At 40.8% G+C, this 25,497-nt stretch overlaps 3 protein-coding genes across 3 annotated transcripts; 1 reads left to right on the forward strand and 2 right to left on the reverse strand.

Moving 5' to 3' along the window:
- Positions 1-1,660: 1,660 nt before the first annotated feature.
- Positions 1,661-5,463, reverse strand: LOC142956640 (transcription factor BTF3 homolog 4-like). The gene is made up of 6 exons (XM_076098307.1): positions 5,387-5,463; positions 4,760-4,819; positions 3,543-3,656; positions 2,918-3,119; positions 2,347-2,406; positions 1,661-2,104 (listed from the first exon to the last, which is right to left on the reverse strand). The coding sequence occupies exons 2-6, from the start codon at positions 4,811-4,813 to the stop codon at positions 2,058-2,060; spliced, it is 477 nt and encodes a 158-aa protein (XP_075954422.1). The 5' UTR covers positions 4,814-4,819; positions 5,387-5,463; the 3' UTR covers positions 1,661-2,057.
- A 462-nt stretch (positions 5,464-5,925) lies between these two features.
- Positions 5,926-10,065, forward strand: txndc12 (thioredoxin domain containing 12 (endoplasmic reticulum)). The gene is made up of 7 exons (XM_076097793.1): positions 5,926-6,076; positions 6,865-6,925; positions 7,140-7,192; positions 8,024-8,097; positions 8,271-8,340; positions 8,962-9,045; positions 9,158-10,065. The coding sequence occupies exons 1-7, from the start codon at positions 5,977-5,979 to the stop codon at positions 9,235-9,237; spliced, it is 522 nt and encodes a 173-aa protein (XP_075953908.1). The 5' UTR covers positions 5,926-5,976; the 3' UTR covers positions 9,238-10,065.
- Positions 10,066-10,101: 36 nt separating this feature from the next.
- On the reverse strand, positions 10,102-23,394 carry gipc2 (GIPC PDZ domain containing family, member 2). The gene is made up of 6 exons (XM_076097919.1): positions 23,069-23,394; positions 14,610-14,795; positions 13,115-13,295; positions 12,641-12,753; positions 11,795-11,876; positions 10,102-11,368 (listed from the first exon to the last, which is right to left on the reverse strand). Exons 1-6 carry the CDS (start codon positions 23,345-23,347, stop codon positions 11,217-11,219), a joined length of 993 nt encoding a protein of 330 aa, XP_075954034.1. The 5' UTR covers positions 23,348-23,394; the 3' UTR covers positions 10,102-11,216.
- Between the last annotated feature and the right edge of the window lie 2,103 nt (positions 23,395-25,497).

Consider the following 25,497-nt stretch of genomic DNA (forward strand, 5'->3'; position numbering starts at 1 on the left):
GTGTTATATTGTTTGTTTAATTATTATATTTTCATTACTGATGCATCAATGTGTACGCGCTAGAAACTACCTACAATATCTCCCTCTAACATGTTAAGTAAATTAGCATGAAACTAAAGTATAGTAGTCATTGCAATCATTCAATCACCAGCATATAAAGGCTTTATTTTGAATACATATCTAATCATCTCAACAAAAAACTTATTCTCCTGTCCTTTAGTTTTACACCCTTAATCTCAAAATTCTTAAAACAAAAAGTGCCTTTTTCTGAGCTCTTATTTTAAAGGCGACAACACACAGTTTCCGGTCCTGACCTCGCTGTCACTGTGAAACTTGACGCATCTCTACAGAGGTTGAGCTCCATCCAGCTCCTGTACAGTGTGGTCCAGCCGCCGCAGCAGCAGCAGAAGCAAGGACATTTTAGCTCAAACCGGGCTGGAGGTGGTGAGCCCCGGGGCGGGTCCGCAGGTCCGCAGCTACGCGCCCCTCCTCCTCCACCACCACGGCAAGACACACTAGAGCCAAAATGGCCCGGTAACCTTGTCGGACCTCTCCCGCTGAGCAGAGCCCGATAGCAGCAGTTCATTGATCAGTACGATGCAGCAGAGGAGCGTCAGAGGGGATCAATGAAACGGGATGTGACAGAGTTGATGTTTAACCCCTCCTTATTTACATCCTCTAATTATTGTAGTGTCGTTATTGATTCAGAATTATTTTACAAAATAGCAACAAAAAAAACTTCGACCTAACGTAATGAAATAACTTATTTTCTGTCACACAACTAATAATTAAATCAAAGATCAAATACACTAAAACAGAAAGTCATCCATCTCCTTTGTAAGAAAAGTCTGGACTTTATTTCTGATGCGCTCTCCTTAACTCTAGTGTTTCCACTTTTCTTCCCACGTGTACTCCTTTACATGTCAGGAGGAGATGTTATACTTTTTAACCCCACTATGTTTATTTGACAGCTGTTGACAGTTGCGTTGCAGATTAAGATTTAATGAGTCAGAGGATTGATCAACACATTGAAGGTTGCAACTACCCAACAGTATAAGTATAATAATAAAATATAGTTAAATAAGCCCCCTTTTGGACAGATACCTAAAAACGCTGCTTACTTGTTAGTTCAGTAATAACAAAATTAAATTATAATACTTATAGGAGGCATTACGCTGGAGAAAAAGTACTTCTTAATTTGTAAACTTTGGATAAGTACATTTCTGCCGAAAATACTGTACTTTTAAAGTATATTGTTCTACCTTAACTGAATACTTCTACCACTGTTGATTGAGGATTCTCCTTGTTAGTTGTAGCAACACGACCATTGAGCAAATGTATCAAACCGATACAAAATTGAACTAGTTTTGATAAAAGTGTAGTTTTGCAATCTTTTTATTTACAACCCATAATATTGTGTTACGCAACAGCTATTGATTCAAGGAAGTGTAAAAAGAAGAGAGAGGTCTTTTTATAGGCCAAGCTATCTATATAGCTAAGTATATATATATATATATATATATATATGCTCATCAAAGCAGACATGTCGGGTGATGCAATACTGTAAAACTGCTGACTTGTCTCGTTGCCCTGTCATCTGGCATTAAGCCGACCAGCCCGGCCAACACCAATCTCAGAAGTCAAGTAATAACGAGATGCATCAATAGCCCAAAAAAACTTTTATTAAATTCATAAATCACCGCTATAATGTAAAGTGAATCACTTTAACTGTAATTTAATAAACAATCTCTTAAATACTAGCCACGTTAGATCGTGTGGAAATCCTATTTCTAAAGTAGTTGGAGTCATTCGGGCGCCGAGAGTCGTGCGGATCCTCGTTTCTCAGCGCGTCCACAATATCACAGCCTACTGAAATCAAAACCTACTGTATCTGCATGTTGTTGTTGTTGTTGTTGTGGCAGGCTAAACCGCAGTGGTTCACGTCTCCAGAGATGATGCATCGCACCTTCAACAACCGTTTCTCCACAAGAGGAAATGCCCTCTGTGAGTCCATGAGGTAAAAAATAAAACGGTTGATGGAGGAGAAAAAGCTTTCATCAGTTCGCTTCATCCTTTGAGGCTTCATCGAAGTTCTCCACAAGATCTGGAAGACAGAAAAGAACAAGTGCATCAGGATTATTTAACTAAAGGGGGAGTGAGAGATTTAATCCTTCATTGTTAACATTCTGCAGCGGTGATACAAACCATATGAACACAAGGACACAAACTAAGTTTATGTCCATATTGTCTTGGATGACAAAAAATGGTGACACGACCCAAAACAGATGTAGTGTGTCATTTTGACTTTAACATCCCTCAGTTAATGAAAACAATAAGCATCTATACCTGGTACGTCGTCGTCCTCTTCTTCTGCAATTTCCTCCTTGACTGCTTTCATGTCCATTGCTGCAAAAGATATAAAAAGACAAAAAACAAGTGATTATTGGCAAAAAAGTATCTGCTGTTATAATTACTACAGATTTATGTAACAAGCGTGCATGTACGAGTGTTAGCGCTAAATTATTATTATAAAATGTTCTGCTAAAATTCTCTGAGGAAACCCGGCCACTGTAATGGTTTAAATTCACACGCAAACAGGAAGGTAAGCTGCTTTAAACTGAATCATCTAGATGCTCAAACCGTGTGCTGATATCTGCACTTTAATTAATAATCACGGCCCAAAAACCCTTCTTCTTCTTGCACTCTTTGCCTTCTCCTCACAGTCTTTGTTCTCTTCAGCGTTCATCGCTGCTCTTACTGGTTTCTCTAGATCACATTTACAGATCTACGCTCTGCTCGGTCTCCAATGATTCTAGATAAACATGGCCGTCACAGAACTCCGCTTCAGTAAACTAAAGTCATAAAGTCATCATGATGACCCCGACATTGTGACCGAGTGTTTAAACGTGTTGCTCACATTGCCGGGGGAACTGCTCGGCCAGCTTGCGCAGGCTGCTGAGGCTGTCGGCTCCCAGCTGGCTCAGGATGCCCGGCAGCATCTCCGTCAGCTGCTTGGTCTCGGCGTGGCCCGTGATGGCGAAGGTGTTGGCGGACAGAGACGCCTGCACTTTGGGGTTGTTGAAGTGGATCACCGTCCCGTCGTCCTTAATCATATTCACCTGAGGAAGCAGAAACCACGCAGTCAGGACTCGGAGCCAATAAAACCTGACATCATCCCCAAATAACCATCTACTCTATCCTTACACCCTGAAATAAACCCAGAAGAATCAAAAAGGTACAAAGTGTCTTAAATGAGTTATCTTTTTAATAATTTACTGTAAAATCCAAACGGTACATTGAGCTGCAGCATGACTGAATGAATATGAGCATCAGGTTAGCGTCTTATCCTTGAGTTGCATCTGTTTTGATTTATCTGAATCACTTTGTGGGAGCGAGTTGGATAAAAGCACTCTAAAAATAAACAGGACGACATGACGGTAAGGCTCTCCTCGTCTTTTATCTTTCCATATCAGACAACAAAAAAAAAAGTCAAAACACTGCAGCTATAAAACGCTGACATTGCTTTTCCTTTGATAGCTCACCTCTTCTATCCCTGCAATGTTGTTCACTGCCAGTTTCTTCAGCGAGCCCTGGAGTTTTTTGTCGTCAGCTGTTGCCGTTTTGTGAACAACCTTTTTCTTCCTGCGGGCCGTTCCCTGAGGAAAGAACAGGTGGGATTAGATAGCTAACTGAAAAGTCAAATACAGTTCAACACCACTGGGTCACCTCATACTTTCTCAAATGTATGTTTGGAACACTTTTCCATTCCATCGTTGACACATTATTTACTCATTTCTAGATAACAGCGATGATGTTTTAAACACAAGACCTGAATCACTAGTTTGTAAAGCCGGGAACAAGCTTTTACTGAAGCGGTGTATTTTTTACCAAAACAGTGTTTTTATGAAATGTGTACAAATGTCACACAGTTGTCTTCTTACGAATAATGTCGATACATTGAAAGGACTTGAAGGAAGCACTACTTGGATCTGACATTGGTGCTCTTATGCACTAGTAAGCTAAATACGGTCCACAAAAAAAGAGAACCGATTCCCCAAAAAGTCTCAACAACACCTCCTTGTTAAAGTACAAAAAGTCTTAATTATCACCGCTACATGATTAGAAATAAGACTCTAAAAGTTAATGGGACTTGGGAACTGTAAGGTCATTTTCAGCAGAAGGAAAGGGCGTCTTAAGTTTGTTTAGACACTTAATTATTAATATTTTCAATTGAACTTTTACTGAACACATGGTTAACACATGAGATTTTACTACTCAAGTAACGTTGTGAACCAGGATCTAAAATAAACTATTTGTGAGTAAAAGGGAACAAACGTGTATGAGATCTTCTTGTTACTTAAACTTTAAAAAAAACAAAGTAAATGTACTTTGTATTTGAGAACGTCAATGTATTGTGATCTGGAAAAGGTCACAAGGCCTGTGTCACAGCAAAAATAACAAATAGCGCCACCTGGTGGTTGGCTTGAGACCTCACAATGCATTCGTACAGAGCCCAGGGGGGGGAGTGATTCTCTGCCCGATAAAGGGAATGCTGAGGTCAGGAGGAAAACCCTGGCAGGTGCTGAATGCCATCACACTCCTTAAAATGAACAACTGGGTCGACAAAAGTACAAATCTGAAAGCCCAGATTCAGGTTTAAATACTGGGCATTTGTCAACAGAGGACAAGATTATTTAAAAGTACTGCAAGTCCAAAAAAAGATATATATATATATATATATATATATAATATACTGTACCTTTCCACCTATCCGCACTTGTGCCTGAAGTTTGGCAAGTTTTTCTTGATTCATATTGTTCTGTTTGTGAATGAAAAAACAGCTTAATTATTATGATATTCCCATTCCTTTTTACATAAATCCAATCTACAAATAATGTGGAATGAATGCGTTATCTATACAGTATACATGAAAGGATGCACAGCTCTACAGAAAGGGAGCACATGTGATCGACGGTACTTGTTGAAGTCTACTGGGCACAGCATGAGTGAGGCAACCAGAGCTAACGTTACAATAATCATTGTAGCATTGAGCTAGCAGACTGCTACCGATCAGCTGAAAGTTATATTGAAGACTTGATGATCAGAATTAACTGACATGGATTCAATGGAAAAAAGAAAAGTATCTGGAGCTAAATTTTAAAATGACATTTAAGTCTAATGTAGCTGTTGCTAGTTGGTTTGCTAACCTGCGTTAGCAAGACTGCTATTTTAGCTAATGTTAGCATGGTGGCTGAACAAGATAAACCAACTGACTAACGCTAGCCGTTTGTTCCTGTCAAAGCAGAACGATAACGTCAACTTAAATTAAGAGATAAATCAAACTGGTTCAGACGTTAACCACAAAACTAAATTATATGTTTTTTACCTTTTAAAAGGACAGCCCGTTGAACTGCACGGTACTAGCTATGAAGCGGTTGCGGCTGAATCTCGCATTAAGTTAGCAGCAATGTAAACTACTTTCTATCAATATTTTCACAATAAAATAATCATGAATCATACCAGTAGTTATTTGTTTTATGTATTGAACATATTGATAGAAAATGTTAGAAATATAAGTTATAATGTATTTGGGTGAGATCTGATACGTTATATCACTAAATATATGTAGTTTTTTATATGTGTCACGACTATTAAACTTTTGTTTTCACACTGATTTCCGGTCTTTTCTGATATTTCGTTGTCTAACTTGACCAGTTTGAAGCCGCAGGCAGGAGCACGCGGTTGTGTGGATGTGACGTCATGTGAACATGTAAAATAAATCACTGCTTGACCAATAGGAGGCGGAGGAGAAGGCCATTCACACACACACGCGCACACACGCCCCCCACACTCACAACTTTAATGGGCAGACTTTTACTGTGAAATGTAACGGTTGAACTTCCGGGTCTCTGGTTCAAGAACAGGATCTGCTGTTAGCTTCTAGCCGTGGCTGTGAGGGAAATAAGGCCAGTCAAGATGCAAACGTCTCTCGTGCACATCGTTTTATTTTCTTCTCTGCAGGTTTTGTTGTCTTTGTCGTGTTTTCAAGATGTCGTCGAAGCAGCTAGCGGGAAAGGTGAGTTTATATTTTATATATATAGATATCTGGTCAATGATAGTGACCACAGCCAGAGGAGAGCTGGCTGCCTTTGTATGAGTATCCTGGATCATAACGTCTGTGTCCGGGACAGGACACGTTAGTTTAATGAGAGTGTGCTTATCATCGGCCACACATGAACTCTTTATTTCCAGTTTTTCAGGTGAACAGACTGGTTTAACTGCCCAATGACACCACTCTACAGACATATACTTTCAATTAACTTGTTTATTTAATTGAGAATGAGACTAAACTTAATTTTTCCAAAAGGACATTTTTATGCCAAAAATAATTGATATTCATAATGAAATAAATATCTGCATATTGTCAATGTCCAAATCACATTGAATTTGCCTTTACTTTTTGAAACAAGCCCCATATATGCTTCTCACGAATTTCTGTAATGTTAAACTGAAATAATGTTAAGCAGCCCACCAAGAAAGTTTACCTGAGACAAAAGCCACATGTTGTGCAGCTGCATGTGGATAAACCTGGTACGAGGAGACTATATAATCTACTGCTATATTGATTTATTGTCCCATTGCTACCATATAGACCTACGAGCTAGTCACTGTGAGTAGTTATATGTGAGAGAGCAGACTCTATATTTCCCTGCTGGTTGATATTAAATTACCAGCATTCATTTGTTTCCTCTCGCTTCCTTGTGTCAATACTGGATTTAGGGCGGACCCGCCCTGTTGTAGAAATATAATACCAGTTACACAACGCCGGTGTGCTCATTAGTTCACTTCCCCCCCCCCCTGCAGGGTTTGGAGATAACATTCACTGGAGGACGCTGGATGATGGCAAGAAAGAAGCCGACGCCAGGTGAGTTCACACTGAGAGCTGAAATATTACAAACACTTCCTGAAACCCTGCTCAGCCATTGGCCCAGAGGCCTAAAACATAAATCCCTTTTTACTCAATGTTTTATGTAAAGAGGCGTGTATATTTGTTTTTTACTACAGTCACAAGCTTCCACTAGTTTTCATTGTCCCGGTGTTCGGTTTTAATAAATGTCTTCATGTGTTTGCATCGACAGCGGGCTGCCGATCATGCTCATCATCCACAAGACCTGGTGTGGAGCCTGCAAAGGTTAAAAAAAAGAAACGTTCTTTCACTATAAAAGCCTCAGGCGAAGAACTGTCCTGTCAATGTCTGATTAATATATACATGCAGGACACCTATGTCTAAGTGACAAAAGGCCATTACTTGATACAAGTAAATGTAGCAGGAAATGTTACATATTCCCTGTCTGAAAGAGCTATATTGGTCTAACTTTGTTTTGTTGTGACCTAAATATAAAAGTGACTTGTGGAACATGTGGTTTCCTTGGAGCAGTAATTTCCACTTGTACACTGAGTAACGCCTTCAATCAATAGACTATAACGACCAGAGTCATTTTTCACAGCAGGCATTTTAACTCGTTCTAGCAGGAAAAGCACAGGTGCAACTAATAACACTAATGATGTCTCTGCTCTATTCTAGTGTCCCAGTAAGGCATCGTTAATTTTATTATTTACACCTGTGCCTTTTCCTCCAGTGATCATGGTCAAGGGGCTATCTGGACTGTGACCAAGATATATTATATTATATTATATTATATATCCAACTTAATAACTGGGATAGAAGAGAATGCAGTTTTTGCATAAATTTGGTTCAGTCTTGTATTTAAAAGGCATAATTTATGATTTTTGTTGAGTAACCTTGACGATAAAACAGTACAACATGCTACGGGGGGAAAAAAAAGGATATTGAAGGTTCATATTAAGTTGACTTTTAAAAGTGAGACTTTAGACAGAAAACCAACCATATCGTACAGATAAACATTAGGAAGCCTTCAAACGGGAAGCTATTATTAAAGCTGGTTTTGGATTTAATCGCAATACAAGATGTCTATTAATTGTTTTTTTTGTTTTACATCAGCACTGAAGCCCAAATTCGCTGAGTCGAAGGAAATCTCTGAACTCGCACACAACTTTGTTATGATCAACCTCGAGGTAAGGACAGGTCGAGTGGCCTTACCCAGTTCACCTCAACTATCCAGGGTTTAATTAACGTCTGTTTTAATGATATTAACGTGTGTGTGTGTGTGTGTATATATATATTATCATGAGGTGGTTGCGGTTTGTTTGCAGTCTTGTAAATGATCACTAACTCCTTGTTTGAACAGGATGAGGAGGAGCCAAAGGATGATTCCTTCAGCCCCGATGGTGGATACATTCCTCGGATTCTTTTCCTTGGTACGGAGGGGTTGAGTCACAAAGTGTAAACAGTTTGTGGGATTCCTTTGGAGAGAGACTCGGTTTATCTTCCTCAATAACACACGGCGCCCGATGAAGTTTCAGTAGGCTGGGTTTAAGTTTCGGTAGCATGAAATGTTGCAAAAGAAAAATTAAGTTGTTAAAAATATCACCTGTATGTGGTGTTAAATACAACATTAAACCGTATGTAAAGATTAAAAGGACAAATCATAGGAATGTTATGCCACAATGTTGATTAATATAATGTATATTAATATTTAAAGCTGAAATGACATGTTGATTAATCAGTTATTTCCAGAAAATGAGTCTCTAACAACAAACAAAGTGCTGGTTCCAGATTCTCATGCTAATATTTGCATTATATGTATATATTAGTCTTCTATAATACTAAATTAATGAGCTTTACTTAACTACCCTTTATAGCTGTTAGTTGGACAAAACAAGCGATATGAAAACATAAAACTGGGCTTTTGGGAGTTGTTGGAGCATTTTTCTGACATTTTATTGAGCAAATAATTCAGATCAATTCATAAAATCCTTATTGTTTAGATTTTAACATTAATATGAACCGAGCGAACCTCTTTATTTGACTCCTCACAGATCCCAGCGGTGAAGTCCATCCTGAAATCACCAACAAAAATGGGAATCCCAACTACAAGTACTTCTACAGCAACGCAGACCAAGGTAAGAATCCACATTATTATTTTACTGTGGAAAAAGATTCTGTTACAGCGTGATGTCGCTGCTGGCTCTCCCAAAATGCCGTTGACCATCATGGCGTGTGTTCCCTGCTCAGTCGTGTCCTGCATGAAGGAGGCGCAGGAGAAGCTGACGGGCGACTCCTATAAGCAGGGTCACACCGGAGACGAGCTGTGAGGAGACGGGCATCGGGCTGTAAGGGCTACACTTCCTCTACCTGAGCTTCAGAGCGCCCCGGTACACTCCAGAACCAAACCAAGTCGACCATTAAAATCGGTGCTTGAGAATTTCTTTCTGTCTTATATATTCTTTTTTTTTTTCCAACACGACTACTCGTTTTCCTGTCTTTGTTTTACAACATGTATATCTGTACTCTACTGTTATTAAATGCCATGTACTGTACTTACTGCCTGTAGAGGATATAACCAACTCAAGCTAGCCAAGTTAACATCAGTAACTCATTTTCATACACTGCTGTTGGATGAAAACTTCACATCTGGAAAATGCCAAGTTTAAGTAAATTGCCTTGTATGTCACTAGACAACTGTGATACGAGTCATTTTGGTTTTGAGTTTCAAACACCTCAGAGTCAAAACTTTGTAATTCACTTTATCCAGTAGAGTTTTCACCCAACAGCCATGATAACGTACTCCATGTTAGACCAGATCAATAGTCCAACACCTACAGTCATGTGCTTCCAAAGATCCTCGGCAGAATGTTAATTATCTGACAATATTTCCCATGCACTACAACATGGGCTCTTTACTTCTCATTTCTAATATTGACAATCTTTAAAATAATTCTTTCAAACCTGCCTATGTATACTAATTTAGTTATATCTACACCATTTGTGTTTTTTCCTGTTTGTTTTGCTGCTCGTGAAGTGATGCATCGTGATGTTTTTCTTTTACCGTCCTTGTGAATGAGGGATGGAAACATTGGTGTGTCTAGATGTATTTTATACATGTACACAGCCAAGTGTGCAAATAAAGTTTGTTGTACTGAGTTGTTTGTGAGCCCGATGAATTCAAGACACAGCTGTAATAACAGTATATCAAATTTTATTGTCCAACAATAGTGATCCCTTATGGTTTGTCAAACAGTATGCAACTATTGCCAGTAGCTGACACTAATTCACTATTTAAATTCAGTTTGACCGTGATTTAAATAGTGCAGTACATTAATGCGAGTGCATTTATTTAAGACAATGGATTGCAATTGATCCCATTCCAGACACAGCCTGCAAAATGGCTTATTTAGGAAAGTACCGTCTTCCACACAGAGCCGTGTCTTGCTGTAAAAAAACGTCTTGCAGCATATGATTTTTCATGATAAAATAAATTACAGGAAAAATTAAGCGTGCACCTCTAAACAAGCCTCATTTCATGACATTAATAACTGTGCTAACAGACTAAGACAACATGAGAAACATGAGGAATGTTGGCTAAAGGCATTTAAAGATAAAACCCGCTGTTCTCTATTGCTCAGTCTCTTGACGGATGGCCGAAGGGCTCAAGCTGAGGTGTGTGAGGGCACAGAGAAGAGTTGTAAGAAAATCACAAAGTAAACGTGGCCGAAGTGCCGACGTTTCTTCACTGAGGTCATTTAAAAGATTTAAAAAGATGTAAGGGAATTTAAAAAAAAAAAGTTTGAGGAAAAACAATGCTACAATCACAGTAATTACACTAATTACACAACGCTGCTGCTATAAAATCAGCAACGTTTTCACATATATATTAAAAAAAAAGTCTATAAAAAGCTGTTAAACATCTGTATATTCAAAATGACACAGCTAAGGAAGTGTGATTGTTTTAAAATGTAAGGTGTGCACATTCCATTTCATAACCAGTGTAATAGACCACCGTTGACTAAGAATGAATCACCGACTCTTCATCGTGCAAGAGGAAGGTCCAGTGTCGGAAACGATGCATTTCATGGATATCGTCACATGACGACACACAGACACGACTGAGGTCGATGCTTTAAGTGCAAAGCTACACCTAAAAGCAGAGTGATGATAAGAACACTTCATCCACCCCCGCTTGTGCTGGTGGAAGCTTGTCCAGTTAGCCTCTGAGCATCTTAAGAGGTGAGTTGGGGCAGGAGGGAGAGTGTGTGTGTGTGTGTTTGTGTGGGGAGAGGGGGCGGGAGCAAACTTAAAATCTTCCCTGCTTGGCGTCTCCGATGGCCCCCCAGACGTCAAAGACAAACTCATCAGGAAAGGCGAAGTCTCCGAGGGTCTCGTCTAGCGCCATGGCGAATTCATCCGGGTTCTTCTTGTCCCGGCCGACCTCGACCATCGTGGCGGCTGTAGAGAGAGAGAGAGAGAGAGAGAGAGAGAGAGAGAGAAAAGAGCATTTCACTGCGTGACTGGAGAGCTTTGACATACAGTCTGAGGTCACAGACAGAGCTAACTGAGGCCCGAGTACTTGAACTGGATATCATCATCTACTCTAAATGAATATTAATGAAGCCACTCGAGACTAATTAGTATGCAAGATATCAGCTACTTTCTTTAAGTCCCCCGACACAAAAATTAACAATCACTTAACATTACAAGTCTGCTAGAAAGACTAAGTAATTAACCTGCAGGCCATGTTATTAATAAACCTTAAATATGACAAAATGCAGAGGCCAATCATCTCAATGCTGGATCATCGTCAGCAACTTCACAGTGAAGTGAGTGAAAAACGTGCATACTTGTGATACTTGCTCGTGAATATTTTACACTCACCGAGTTCAGTGTCTCTGATGCCCATGTAGCTCTCCAGGAGGTCGTCCACTTTCTTCACTGCCTTCTCCTCGAATTCTGTTGGCTTGAGAAAAACAAAACAAACGAAAACTCTGTTTCACTTTCAGTTCCTCCATTTTGTTTGTATTTTGTTGCCGTTACGTTCTTGCACAGCACCTCCCAGGATGTTGCAAATTAAGAGATCGGTCTGACAGCGATTTATTATTCCAGATGTCATGGACAAATAGAAGTGTTGTAGTACTCAAGATCGGTCCCGTCTACACTCTGTCTGTGGGGATATCACTGTATTTATTTGTTAAAATCATAACTGTGATTGCTTATAGAAAACAAAAGAATATTCCCACACATAAAATTCACGCCTGCAATGCCTTTTGATTATGTTATCAAGGCATTTCTCATGGTACACATAGCCATACACACACATTTAGTGTATACGGTTTGCATGTTCCAGACTCGCACTGGTCTGGTCTTGGTCTTGACTTGGTCTCAACCTTTCAAAGTCTTGGTCTTTTCAGTCTTGATACACTCTGGTCTTGGTCGTGACTTGGTCTCGGGTTAGGTGGTCTTGAATACAACACTGACAAACTGATTAGGTGAGAATGTGGGGATGAGCGGGTACCATCTTTTGTGGGTGTTTTGTTGTTTTCTTAGTCATATCTGTGTATCTTCAACAGAAAGAGCCTTTGAGATTAAGTCAGGAGCAAAAAAGAGACGACTTATCCAAGCGGTCTTCATAAAAGTGTAGACAGTTCTCTTTCCCAGTGTATCACATCCACAACCCTTGTTGAGTTGTCCCAGGTCTCAGCAGCGTTACCTAAAGACACTCACCTCGTCCTCTACAGTAGCTGGGCCCTTGGAGCGAAGTCTCAGAGTCCCCCTCCCTGTACCGATCTTGTTGTCACTGGCAGGTTTGGCGCCCTTTGACCTGGGCTCAAGCATTTCTGTCCGTCAGAAGATAAACAACATCACAGAAAGTTTTCTTTTTTTGCTGCAACAATACAGTGAAGTTTCCAGCTACGGATCACCACAAGTGGACATTAAAACAAAAGACCGCTTGTGGTTTCTACAAGCTATTCGTAGCTCTGAATGAAAAGCAGCGCTGTCTGTCTCACCGCAATGATCAGCAAAAGTATAATTTAGCCTTTTTCAACACGCATTCTAATGTTTTTTTGATGATGGAAATGATTGTGTAAATACACAAAATGATCTCATGTGTCCTGGCTCACATGCTGAGATTCTGTCTGGATGTGTCTAAACCCTGAAGGTTGTCGTGTGGCGATCTGCATCTCGTTTCTCACTCACCGAAGGCCTTCATCGGCTCCACCAGTTTGAGGGTGAAGGCCTTGTCTCTGGGCAGCTCTTTAAGCATGCGGGCGACCTCATAATGCCGCGTCCCCACGATGTTGTGTCCGTTGATGCACTCTACGTGGTCGCCCACGGAGATCACCTTCACCCCGTCCACGACGCTGCCCTCTTTGATACGCTGCCGCACAGAAGAAGAAGTCGGTGACGGGTACGATTAAAAGACAGCAAATTCACGTCATACATTTATGAAACACCACACGAAGAGAAGTTTGTTTGAAGCACCACAAGTCAGAAATACAGATCAAAACAAGAGGGCAAACAAACCAAGAGAGAGTGTGTGTGTGTGTGTGTGTGTGTGTGTGTGTGTGTATAAAATATCCGAGACGATCAGCATCAGACGGTGTAAAACAGATGTGACATAAAGCTGCACTATTCATTCAAGAGATGTCGTAGTTTAATTTTTCAAACATATTTGCCACAGTCTTCAAAGACGCAGCATCTCTTTAAAAGTTCACATGGTACAACAGCATCACAACACTGACCCGAGGCTTTAGTGTGTCATAAACACTGTCAGCTGTAGTGCTGTTTCGGCATCACATGATGGCACATGTGAGCACCATGTTATGGTGGCCTAAGATGACCGAGACCAAATAAGCTCATTAGACCAGTCTGCATCAACAGAGGCTTAAATACCAAGCTGAGTTATGATTCCAGCTAGGTAAGAAAGCTTGTGAAGTTACTTTAAATATGCTTATCATGCAAACAAGTCTATTTATCAACTGCTGTGACATCCACTACGAGGTAGTTCAGAGCATCTTGAATCAAATTTGATCAGAAAGTTCCTCTGAAGCAGGAAAGAAATCAGATCAGAAACAGGTTCAGTGCTAAAAAACAAGTGTTTACTTATTACACATGCACTTTATTTACTACTTTGTTTGTATAATGTATGTGGTATCATACGGGGTAAAGCTGAAACATTTAGATGATTATGTGATTAGTTAAACAACATAAGATTAATCAATGGCCAGTTTGATAATAAATTCACTTTTATGTACATAGTTTTTTGTTTTTATGTGGCTCATAACATTGTAAATTAATATTTTTGACAAAATGAGCAAACTGAAAACTTTACTTTTGGGCCCCGTAGTTTATGACGAGCAGTTGTCATTATTTAATTATGTATTTAAAATAAATTCATATTTGATTATCTGAAAAACAAATTGATAGATTCATAATAAAAGTGATTGTTGCGTCCTCATATAGGTAGTACATACACAACCTACACTTTGAAATGACTTAGTTCAAACTAATGAACACAGCTTAGAGCTTAATCCTAACCCTTGATGCGGCTTAATGTCTGATACTGAAACTTTAATTAATTTAAATGAATTCCCTTGTCTCATTCGTGTAGGTTACATAAATCGACACCACAGTGAACTAAGGGGTGAAATAAACGTTGATGTTCAGGATGAGAAGCTCACTTCCTTCTTACCTTTATGAAGGCGTATCCTGCTCCGTTGTCGGTGATGGTGAGGCCCAGAGCATCTTCAGATTTATGAACCTCCACCTCCTTCCTGATCCCTTTAATGTGGGCGAAGATAAAATCCTCGAGGCCGATCTGGCCCCCCAGCAGCTTGTCCATGTCAATCTTGTGGGTGTTGAGGGTGCAGAACAGCATCTGTACATACACACACACACACACACACACACACAGATATAGTACATTACAAAATACATAGACTCCGAAAATACACACATTTGATCAGACAAAACAAAACAAAAAAGTACTTAAAAAAGTACTTTGATGGATAAAGATTTCTGATCGGCACCGAATAGAATTTAAAAAAAGAAAATGGACTATTAATCATTTGTCTAAGAAGAAGCCCTGCTGTGAAGGAACACTCCACTAAATGTCTGCATCTTTAATATACAGCCAAAAAAAAGAACCCATTTTTAGTCACAGCCTGAAAGCTGAGCCAGATGTAAAAATAAAGCAGTTTGAGTATAGATGACAGAGCGCTGCCTCAGCATGCTAAATGCAGGAATCATCATGAAGCTCCGTCTTTATTGCAACAGCCGAGCTCTGCAGCTTAGCCCTCTACCACCACCACAGTGTCATCAGTGTGTGTTGTGTCTGTGTTCTGAGTCCTGAGCCTTTGATGAAGATTACAAGGGGGGGGGGGGGGGAATGACCTTTCCTTCCCTGTGCCAGAAATGTTGGAATCTGGCTTCACACCTTGTGGCTGCCGCGTGTTGGCAGGACAGATGGAGGGACATGTGGACACCGGCAACACGATACACAAGAGGCCTGATTTAAATGGAGAGAGGACAGTGAAACCCAGGAGGAGGAGGAGGAGACTGGTGGATGTGAATCATTTAATACGCTGCGACTCTCCTAGACTGAAGCGTTTTAATAAGATCTACTTTCTTTTCTATTTACTCAGATAACCCTCCTCAGTTATGACCACATGCAGCTTATATTATGGCATCAGAGTCTTAGTAGGCCTGTGAGAAACACGCCGCCAGAATTTTGCGTCAGGAAGGGATTTGACTACTACTGGTTCAGGAGGTTGACCTTTGTGTGCCAATCAGGCTCTGGCAGCGAGGCCTGCCTTGTGTCCCCCCCTCTTCTCTGTGTACCAACCGGCGCCGTTCACACGTTGGCAAACACGGCCTCATGCGTTGCCTTGGGTTACCAGACTATAAAAGAATGGGATTATAATGGAGGGAGGCCGCGAGAGGAGGGTCAAAAGAGAAAAGGGAGTATGGAGGAGAAGAGCAGGCGATGGCTGAGGCGAGGGAGGGTGTACTGTAGCTGAATTGATGGCCCCCTTTTCCATAACAGCCCCCCACCCCCCCCCTCAGGGCATTACCCAAGAGCGAGTGGGAGGAACAGCAGCGGACGCCTACACACCCGGTTACCAAGGCTGCAGACTGCATTATAAGCTCTCAGCACTCCTCTCCTCCTGCTGCGCCCACAGCCACAGTGTGTTCACGTGACCAAGTGCAGCGAGAGGGTGCAGCTATAGAAGGTGCAGCTTTAGAGGGTGCAGCTATAGAGGGTGCAGCTATAGAGGGTGCAGCTCTGCAGCTATCGAGGGTGCAGCTGTAGAGGGTGCAGCTCTGCAGCTATCGAGGGTGCAGCCATGCAGCTATCGAGGGTGCAGCTCTGCAGCTGTAGAGGGTGCTGCTATGGGTGCAGCTATAGAGGATGCTGCTATAGAGGGTGCAGCTATGCAGCTATCGAGGGTGCAGCTATAGAGGGTGCAGCTCTGCAGCTAGAGAGGGTGCAGCTATGGGTGCAGCTATAGAGGGTGCTGCTAGAGAGGGTGCAGCGTCGCACACACTGCAGTGACTGCCTCTCTCTCTCTCTCTCTCTCTCCTCTGACCGAGTGACTTGCAACGTCAGACACTCCACACCTCCCACTGCCTGCACCACACGGACCAGAACCTTGATAACCGCGTGGAAAAGGGCAAGTGAAAAAGGGAGAGGCGGTGCAATCTGTTCAGCACCGCCCGAGACGGAGCCGCTCACGGGTCAACGTTCCTGAAAGAGGACAAAACAGACGAGGGGGAGACTAATCACGCAAAATCGAATTTAAAAAGGCTCGCCTGAAACAAAGAGTATCTCCATCAATGACAGAACAAATGCTTACATTTAATAATAGGCGTATCAGAGATAAACTCATGACATCTAAACAATTGAAAGACCCAACATCTATGAACATGCAAATATTCTACGTTTGTCATAGAGACACAGCCAACCCATACAAATACAATCATGGATGTTTTGTCCTGAGCTGAGCCTGAACACATTGCTCTTGACAAAAGATCCATTGATCATATGAAATATTAGCCGAGCGTGCAGTTTCAACCACAAACACTTTGTGTTGCACCTGCCGCCTTGCAGTACAGCTTTTTAATTCATATTTTTCATTTCGGTCTTTTTTACAGGCGGACACAAGATGTCCCCCACGTCACTGTAACGTCCCTTCTCGGTGGAGTGGGACTTTGAGCTTCAGGGGGGAAATGAGCAGTGGGCGTCACATCACACAGCAAAAGGCCGCATGTTCAATTAGTTGCTTATTCCTTCATTATCCGGCTGGCAGGTCGCTTTCAGTCTCACTGTATAATTTAAGCGTAGCAGCCCTGCAGACGTGAATAATATTAACTTTCTGAAAGCTGCTGCTGCTCAATAACCCTCTGTTGTTTGTGTCTCACACACACTTTGGTGTGCCTCCCTCTCTCTCTCTCTCTCTCTCTCTGACTCCCTTTCCTTTAACTCGGGCTTCTCTGTGCTGGTCTCTCTCTCTCTCTGTGGTTTCCTTCTCCTCTCTGTGTGAATGGTGTTGCTTCTTGTGTAGCCCGTCTTCTTTCCAGGTTACCTGGTGGAGAGGAGGTCATGTGGCTCAGGCTCTAGCTGTTTGGCGACACCTGGACGCTGTTTAACATCCTCCTGGATCCTTCTCTTTCAAATGTTCACATTATGTCATATGGATTGTCTATATTGCGATTTTATTATGTTGTGTCTTTTCTGTACACACGAGCAAAACGTAGCTACATAAAAGAAAGGAACACCTAAATTACTTAATACCAGTTTTAGTGTACGCTATATCTAGAATAGTGTCAGACGAGGGAACCGAACTGAAAGTGAAACTAATCTACACAGTTTGGTCAATCGAGTTTGTGGCTTTGAAGAGAGCACATGGGCAACAAAAACAAATTTGTAATTCAAATAAATGAGAGACATTTGTCCAGCAGATATTGTACAAGTAAAAGAACATCTACTGACTCTCTACAAATGTCCACCCCGTACTCTCGACAGAGATCACGTCTCCTGCCCGTGTTTGATTAAAGAGAAGATAAACACGGCCTCGTAATGGATCTCCCTCTAAATGATGTCCTAAAACAGTTTCCTTCGGACGCTGAACATTTACAGCCTCTTCAACAGATCTTTTAAAAGGCAGAAAAGAGGATTAGAAAGATTAAACTATCATGCTTGGAGTGGAATAATGACTTCCCATTTCCTTTCTTCATCCATTACCTTCTGCATCAGGTGTTTTTAGTAGTTAACAGAGAATGCTGATGGAAGCTGTGTGTATAGGATATCACATTCATCAGCGTTTAACACAGTGTAATCATTTACTGAACTGCGGATGTGAGATCCTTCAGAATGACAACTGAGGTTGGTTTCATAAAGGTGGCTCAGAAAAGCCCGTCTGAGTCTGAAAGACTCAACCAACGTTAATCAGACTAATAAATCAGATTTAGAGATAATGGGATCACATCAATTCACAGTGATAAAAGACAAACTGATGTTCACAGCTACAAAGGAGCACATACTAAATATATATATATATATGAAGAGGAAAATATTGCAGCAAAAACATGTTTGAACTCAGTTAGTTCAGAGGGGGGGGGATTTTCTTTGCATGATAATTGCTGTAAGAATTAATGTCTAAGATCAACACGATGAAACAACATGAAACTACTTTGATGCACCAAATAGTATCGCAGCCAAGTCATTTATTTTATTACAGAATAATAAGACAATTAGTTTTGTTTTTTTAACTAAAGTTCTCTCCCAGTTGCATTGTGATACTTTTTGATTTGTACACAACAGCCTCCATATGATGGAAATACTGTTTAAATGACTTCTGATTGGCTTTCCGCCCGTTTCGTGTTATTAACAGACAGATTTCTGATTCTTTCATTTTATTAAAGTGACATTTAAAAAAGCAACACATTGTGAAAATGCTACGAACTGGGAGCTTTAGTCAGGAAGCTAAGCTTCTTTTAACCTTTATTCTATTATTTATAAAGGTTATACATCTACAGTTTAATTAAAAACGCATACTTTGACTGGAATACTGTGCGGATACTTAAGACAGAAAAGTATGTTACAAGTATAGCTTGTATCAAAATGTAATGAATATTATGTGTACTGCACATTGGGAGAAAAATGTAACCGGACCAGAACCAGGTCAGGTTTATCAGACTGAACTTCCTGAAGATAAGCAGAATGACTTCAGTGAACCTGGTCTAACTGGTAATCTTGCTTTCTGAATGCAAGAAGAAAGCAGTGAAATCCATGAGAATGTAACCACAGATTAATAAATGTGTTGATAACATAACACATGTAGCTCTCTGGAGGACTATTGAACAATGAAGGGAGGGGGAGGGCTCTCTGATACATCACCACATCAGTATCAGACGGGTAATAACAAATACCGTTTTATTTGATCCGTGGCCGTTTTGTCTCCACAGTCACATCGATGCTCGGAGAGAACGATGGAAACCTAAACCTCTGAAAAAAAGCTGCTGTTGTTCTACGGACTCAGCTGCCTCGTCAGCGCTTTCCTCTGCATTGGGAAACAACCACTTAAATGGTGATAAAACCAGATCCAGGCCAGTCCTGGTGCTGAAACGTGTAATGAAACACAATTACCAAGCACAATTAACCACATGTTGGATTCATGCTGAGGGATCATTTCAGAACGTGTTATTAGCCACTAATACGATATCACTGGGCCGCTTTACTCTTTACTAGCTACACCTGGGAAATCCGCCATCAATTCTACCTCTACCTAATGTTCAGCTTTGTCAGAGAGTTAATCATTCAAATATACGTTTATTATTGAGGTTGTAGTTACAACCGCCTCTAAACCTGCACAACAACAAAAGAGAAGAGTGTTTGTTTCCGTCACAAGTCCGCAACCCAGACATTCAAACTGCAGGCGAATGGCAGAGTTTGTGGCGAGCAGGTGGACAAGAAGCAAAGTCACCGTGAGAGCCACACCTCAAACGCTGCAGCTGTAGAGCCAATAAGCAGACTTTGACCTGAGCCGAGTGAGCACATAAGAAGACTCTTCGTCGAAGGACTGTTTCACTACACTCATGTCTCGCTGAGTGAGATAACATAATAAATGCTCTGTTAAGCCTTTACTTTTAGATTATCAGCTGTTATCTCACTCAGATAAAGTCCTTTCCATCAGTTCCTATTATCGGTTCTGTTTTTATCATGTGAAGTGCCTTGGAGTACCTTTTAAAGCGCTATACAAATAAAATCTATTATTAATATATTACTACATAAAGTTACTGACTCATAAGGACTTGTGTCTGATTAAAGGAACAACTATAGCTGCTCACAGTGAACCCAGGCAGGCTTTAATGCAATGTGTTGTCTGTTTGGAAAGAAACGTGTCAACTATTAGAGGCAATGAGCAGAGGAAGACAACTCTATTGTTCATTACATAATTCATATCAGTTCTCAGCCAAGCACTCAAGTAACCTCAGAGCCTCAGAGCCACTGGTTTACAAAGCAATCGTTTCTGGTGGCTCCTCCATGAGCGACTATTTTGTCCTGCTGTTAACTTTAGTGCAAAATTCAAGATAAAGCTGTTCCTCACAGGGTGTAAATGATTTGTGTTTGCACAGCAGACGTCTTAAGATATTAAGATTAGACGTTTTCCATTATTATTAAAGCAACAACTGTCAATGTATTTCACTAAACTAAGTGTTTTAATATAGAAACCAAGAAGAAGTGCTGGGTAATACGGCTAAAATCATCTCTCACAATAAGAGTCATTTCATATCTGGATAATATGTTTACGGGTAGTTCAATAAATAAACTGTATATGAAATAACCACATGGTAAAGCCTGGATTAAATACTTGCCGAATGAAAAAGTATTTTCTCATTTAAGTAAGAATTTAAGTGCAAAATAAACACAACAGTGTCAAGTGAAATTATAGAGCGATACACCGACTATGTTTACATGCATGCACACAAATACATAGTAATCAGATTAAGACAATTGTTTGATTTAACTGAGATTGATCAGATTTTCGGAGAAATTTGAGCCATTATGTGCTCGTTAATATCAATTGAGACAACATGATTGTGTATCAAGATACCTCGATATACGATTTCATCACAATACGATTCCATTGAAAGACGATCACTTATAGAATTGAATTATAGCCCAGCCCGACCAAGAAGCACGGCTGCGTACAAGTCTGAGAGAAAAGCCTTTGATTACGGTAAGGTAAGAATTGCCTCCAGGCATTTTCAAGAAAATGAATCCGGAAGAGTGGGAGAAATTGAAATAAATACAAATTATTCAAACTCTTCGGGCTTTAAAGTCATGGGACACTGCTGATAACTTTTGTCCTGTGAGACAGACTTCCCGTCGAGGCAGCAGAGAGAGGTTTGGTGGTGTTTATGGAGGCAGAGCGGCTCCTGCGTGGATCCTCTGGGGATGCCTGTGGTCGGTACTGGGACAAGTTATCTGGTTCGATTTGAGGCGATGCCCGCTGAGCCGGAAGTGAGGGACTTCCTGTGGTAAAATCTGTGGAGTCCAACGACTCACGCTCCAGCTGTCTGTCTGTCTGCATCTGTCTTTGTCTTTGTGTAACTATCTATTCCAAACGTCTGAATAGACCAGTATCCTCGGTGTTTCTACACCATGCTGAACAGGACAGACTGATGTGTTGAAATTCGGGTTGTTGTTTTTTCATTATTACCTGCTTGGCAAGCTTTGAGGCATTATTTCAGCAGGGAACCTGTTTTTATCCTGATGTGGCAACTACAAAAACAAACACTGATGTGATTCTTCACTGATCCTGGTACTGTCGATCCTCACGTTCCCCCTTAACAGAGGGTTGGAATCAGGTTTTCCAACACAAGCTGCTGGGAATCAGCTAAAATCCCAAATCTCTTTGGCTCCGCTTTAGTATTTGTTGTTTGGAAAAGCCACAGGCAGTTGCTGCACTAAAACAAGTCCAGACAGATGAAGAACAGTCCTAATGAGTGTTATTGATAGACGTGATGGAACAAATACCCAAAGAAAACTAGGCTGCTGTCCAATTTATATATATATATATATATATATATATATATATATATATATATATATATGTAAAGTCCTGTATGTTGTGCATCACTGTGCACCAATGCCACCGAGACAAATTCCTTTCCAATTATTGGACCCGTTGAATGAAGCGACTGTATCTCTGAGCTTCAAGAGGGAGGGGGGGGAGGAAGTTCCTGTCTGCGGCTCTCACCGACACAGGGCTGATAACAGGCGGCTCCGCCGGCCTATCTAGTCATATTTCAGGCTGACAAAAGCCAAACATGCCATTCACACTCTCCTTTGAAAAGAGGAGCTTAAGCAGTCTGGAGCTTAGAGGGAGGACACAGAACCTGCTTTTTGTTTTCAAGACCTCTTCGTCAGACATGTAGCTTTTGTTTTTCAGTAACATTTTGAAGCCGAGTGAACAACCTGTATCTAGAAATTCCAGGTAATTTGTCAGGTTTCTAGTGACTTCCTAGTCAAGATAAGACACAAATCTATCTCAGTCCTACAGGGTTGAAGGTGTGCAGGCTGGCAGGGCGTGCCTTTACAAACACCAACTAGCTAGTTAAATCTGAGTTAAATGATGTGATTAATATCAAAGGGTAGGAAAGGAAAATGTAATCTTTAAATAATTGATAATTTGCTCTTCTTGGGCCTCAAACATTTATCTATCTGGAATCATTTGTGGTTTAAAGGGCAAATGTTATATTTAGTGGAACTGCTGATAATTCATAGACATCTGAAAAGGGACAAGGGGCCCCAATGCTGGGGCTCCTTGTCCCTTTGGGGTTTGTTTATAAGAGGATTGTATTCATCTTATCGTAATATGATTATTACCTTAATCTAAAAAGCTTGTCCCAAATATAAAATAAATGTAGTGGGGTAAAAAAAAAGTATAATATTTTCCCATGCAATATAGCTAGGAATAAATACTAAAATAAGCAAAGTACAAGTACCTCAAAATTGTACGTGAGTTTAGTTTTGGAGCATATATAAACAAGAGTATCTGTTGTACATTACTTCGAGTTAAACGCTTGAACGCAGCACTAAATCATGTGTCGCCCTCCTGTAGCTACAGGTGAGCTCTTACTTACGTCAGGCGGATTGATATTAAACGCTTCGGCTATCTTCCCGTACAACTCCTTCACGTTAGAGAAGCCCTCGATCCTGCCGGTGGGGCTTCCGTGCGCCAGCTGCGTGTGGAACACCAACTTGGGCCGCAGGTTGGCAGGTGGAGGCGGCAGTCCCGCTCCGTTCACGGCGGATTTACCCACGCTCCCGGTGGCACCTGCGTGTCCGCCGCCGACCTCCTCGTTCTCCACCAGATGCTCCTTCGGCGACTTGTTTTTCTTCCTCCATGGTCCCAACGGCATTTTTGTTTGTTGTTGTTTGCTTTTGTTTTTCCCCCAAAAAAAAAAAATGTCCGAGCCGCGGTTAGAACATTGAAGTGGCCAACCTGTTGAGTTCCAAACCCAACTGTCGCGCTCTCTGTATTTACTTCCTTCTTTGCGTCCGAAGCTTTTTCCTCAACGTCTTCCTTCCTTCCGCGACACACTTCTCCTTTTCATCACCTGCCCCACAGCTTAGATTAGTTCTTCTTCGACAAGAGGCTCGGTCCTCGCCCGCGGTATGAATGGTGGGAATATTCAACAGGTAGGTTGTGGTGAGTGCGGGATCAACTCTGACACAACCTGCTGGCTGCTCCTGTCCGCGGCTAACAATAGCTCCTCTGTCTATCCGCGGGACGCAGGCGCAGTGGGACGAACCCGGGCTCTGTCCCATTGCACCTGTACTCACTTAGAAACATTACTGAGGTGTTTTTTAAACACGTGCTCCATATATATATTTATATATACATATATATAAGCAAAAGTAAAAAGCAACAAAAGTAAACATTTTGTAAAAATGTAAAAATACTAGCTATGTCCCATTATTTATTTATTTATATATATATAATGGGACATTCTGCATATCTAGTATTTTTTACTTTTGTTGCTTTAGTATATTTTGATGCTAAAACTTTGGTACTTTTACTTAAATAAGCTTTTAATTGCAGGATTTGTAATATATATAGCTTAGCATGTAATAACTAATGAAACATGACACTGGATTATTGTAACCAGAAAGGTGTGTAAACTGAAATTCTGTCAATTCAGATATTTAATGATACACATGTTTTTCTTCTTCCCTTAAAAACAGCATCCTTTCATTTTAGATGACACAATGTAAAGCCATAAAGATTCCCTTTTGACTCACATTGAGAAGGAGCAGGTGTGTTTACCCTCCACCCTCCCTGGATAACAGTGACTCAGACTTTGCACACGTCTCTCTCACACACACATTTATGTGCATGTAAGTTATTATAGGGACATTTAGTTCAAATCTTTGCTCGCAATAATTTGTGCACCCAGAGGTCTCCATCCTTTTTTCTCCTTTCATAAAATATATATTTATTTTTAAAGCTACAGATACATGCAAAAAAATGGTACTTATCTGTGGTATTAAATGAAAAGATGTATGTAATGTTACAGCCATGTAATAGCAGCTTGTATTTGGCTTTGAGCTTTAATCTCATGAGTAGAGATGTCCAACCCCCCGCCTCTGTGGGCCCCTGAAGCCAGGAGCCGCCATGACGAGTGATGTGGCGTCCCCTGGTGGGAAAATGTACAGTAAAGGCGTCTGTGTTGGCAGCTGATAGCCAGCAGCTGAGACCAGGCAGCTATATTTACACACTCATAGTTTTGCCATTAGTAAGCATTAAATTCAGTCGACGTATTTTTAATTGCACATCAGAAAAATGACTGTATAAGTTTTACAACGACAAAATATTCACATTTGACTACTAAAATATCAGTCTGAGGAACCATTTCCTGGGACTCTCTTTGTGCACTATGCTGTATGCAGAATGTTCGCTGACTATAAATAGGCCGAGCCTGCATTAACTGTTTTAAAGGGATTATTGTTAATACACTTTATATTTAATGGAGGATTCATCACATGCCTCCCCGTAACTGAAACAGCTCGAGACCACTTCGTGTGGAAATATTTATTTTAAAATTCAAGTTCAATATCTTCACATGTACGTTTCTAAAATGCACGCATGACGATCCAGTTCATTCAACCACGTTCCTCTTGAACAAACTCTACAAAGGTTTTTAAGACAGCCTCCAAATCGAGGCTTGTCTCTCTACATGATCAAATAAACACTAAACTTTTTTTTGGCAACTGTAGACTCACTCACTACCAAATATTTCCAACAAACAAAAAGATAAAGTGATTGTGGCAAAGACCCACAGACATGAAATGTGTTTCTTTCAGATATCCACAACCCAGACAGTCTTGCACGTATATATCTACTTGGCAGCATGCACGGTATTTATAAAAAACACCACAGAGCTCAAAAATAGAAATTGCACATTCGTCGTAGGGGTCCATCTGTGAAGTGTCAGAGCCGTCCGCGTGTGTGAGTGTGTTTGTGTGAGTGTGTTAGGTAACGAGGGCGGGCGCGATCATGTGGTTATCT

This window comes from Anarhichas minor, unplaced genomic scaffold, assembly GCF_050575085.1.
Source record: "Anarhichas minor isolate MPS153535 unplaced genomic scaffold, ASM5057508v1 ptg000024l, whole genome shotgun sequence".
Classification (NCBI taxonomy): Eukaryota; Metazoa; Chordata; class Actinopteri; order Perciformes; family Anarhichadidae; genus Anarhichas; species Anarhichas minor.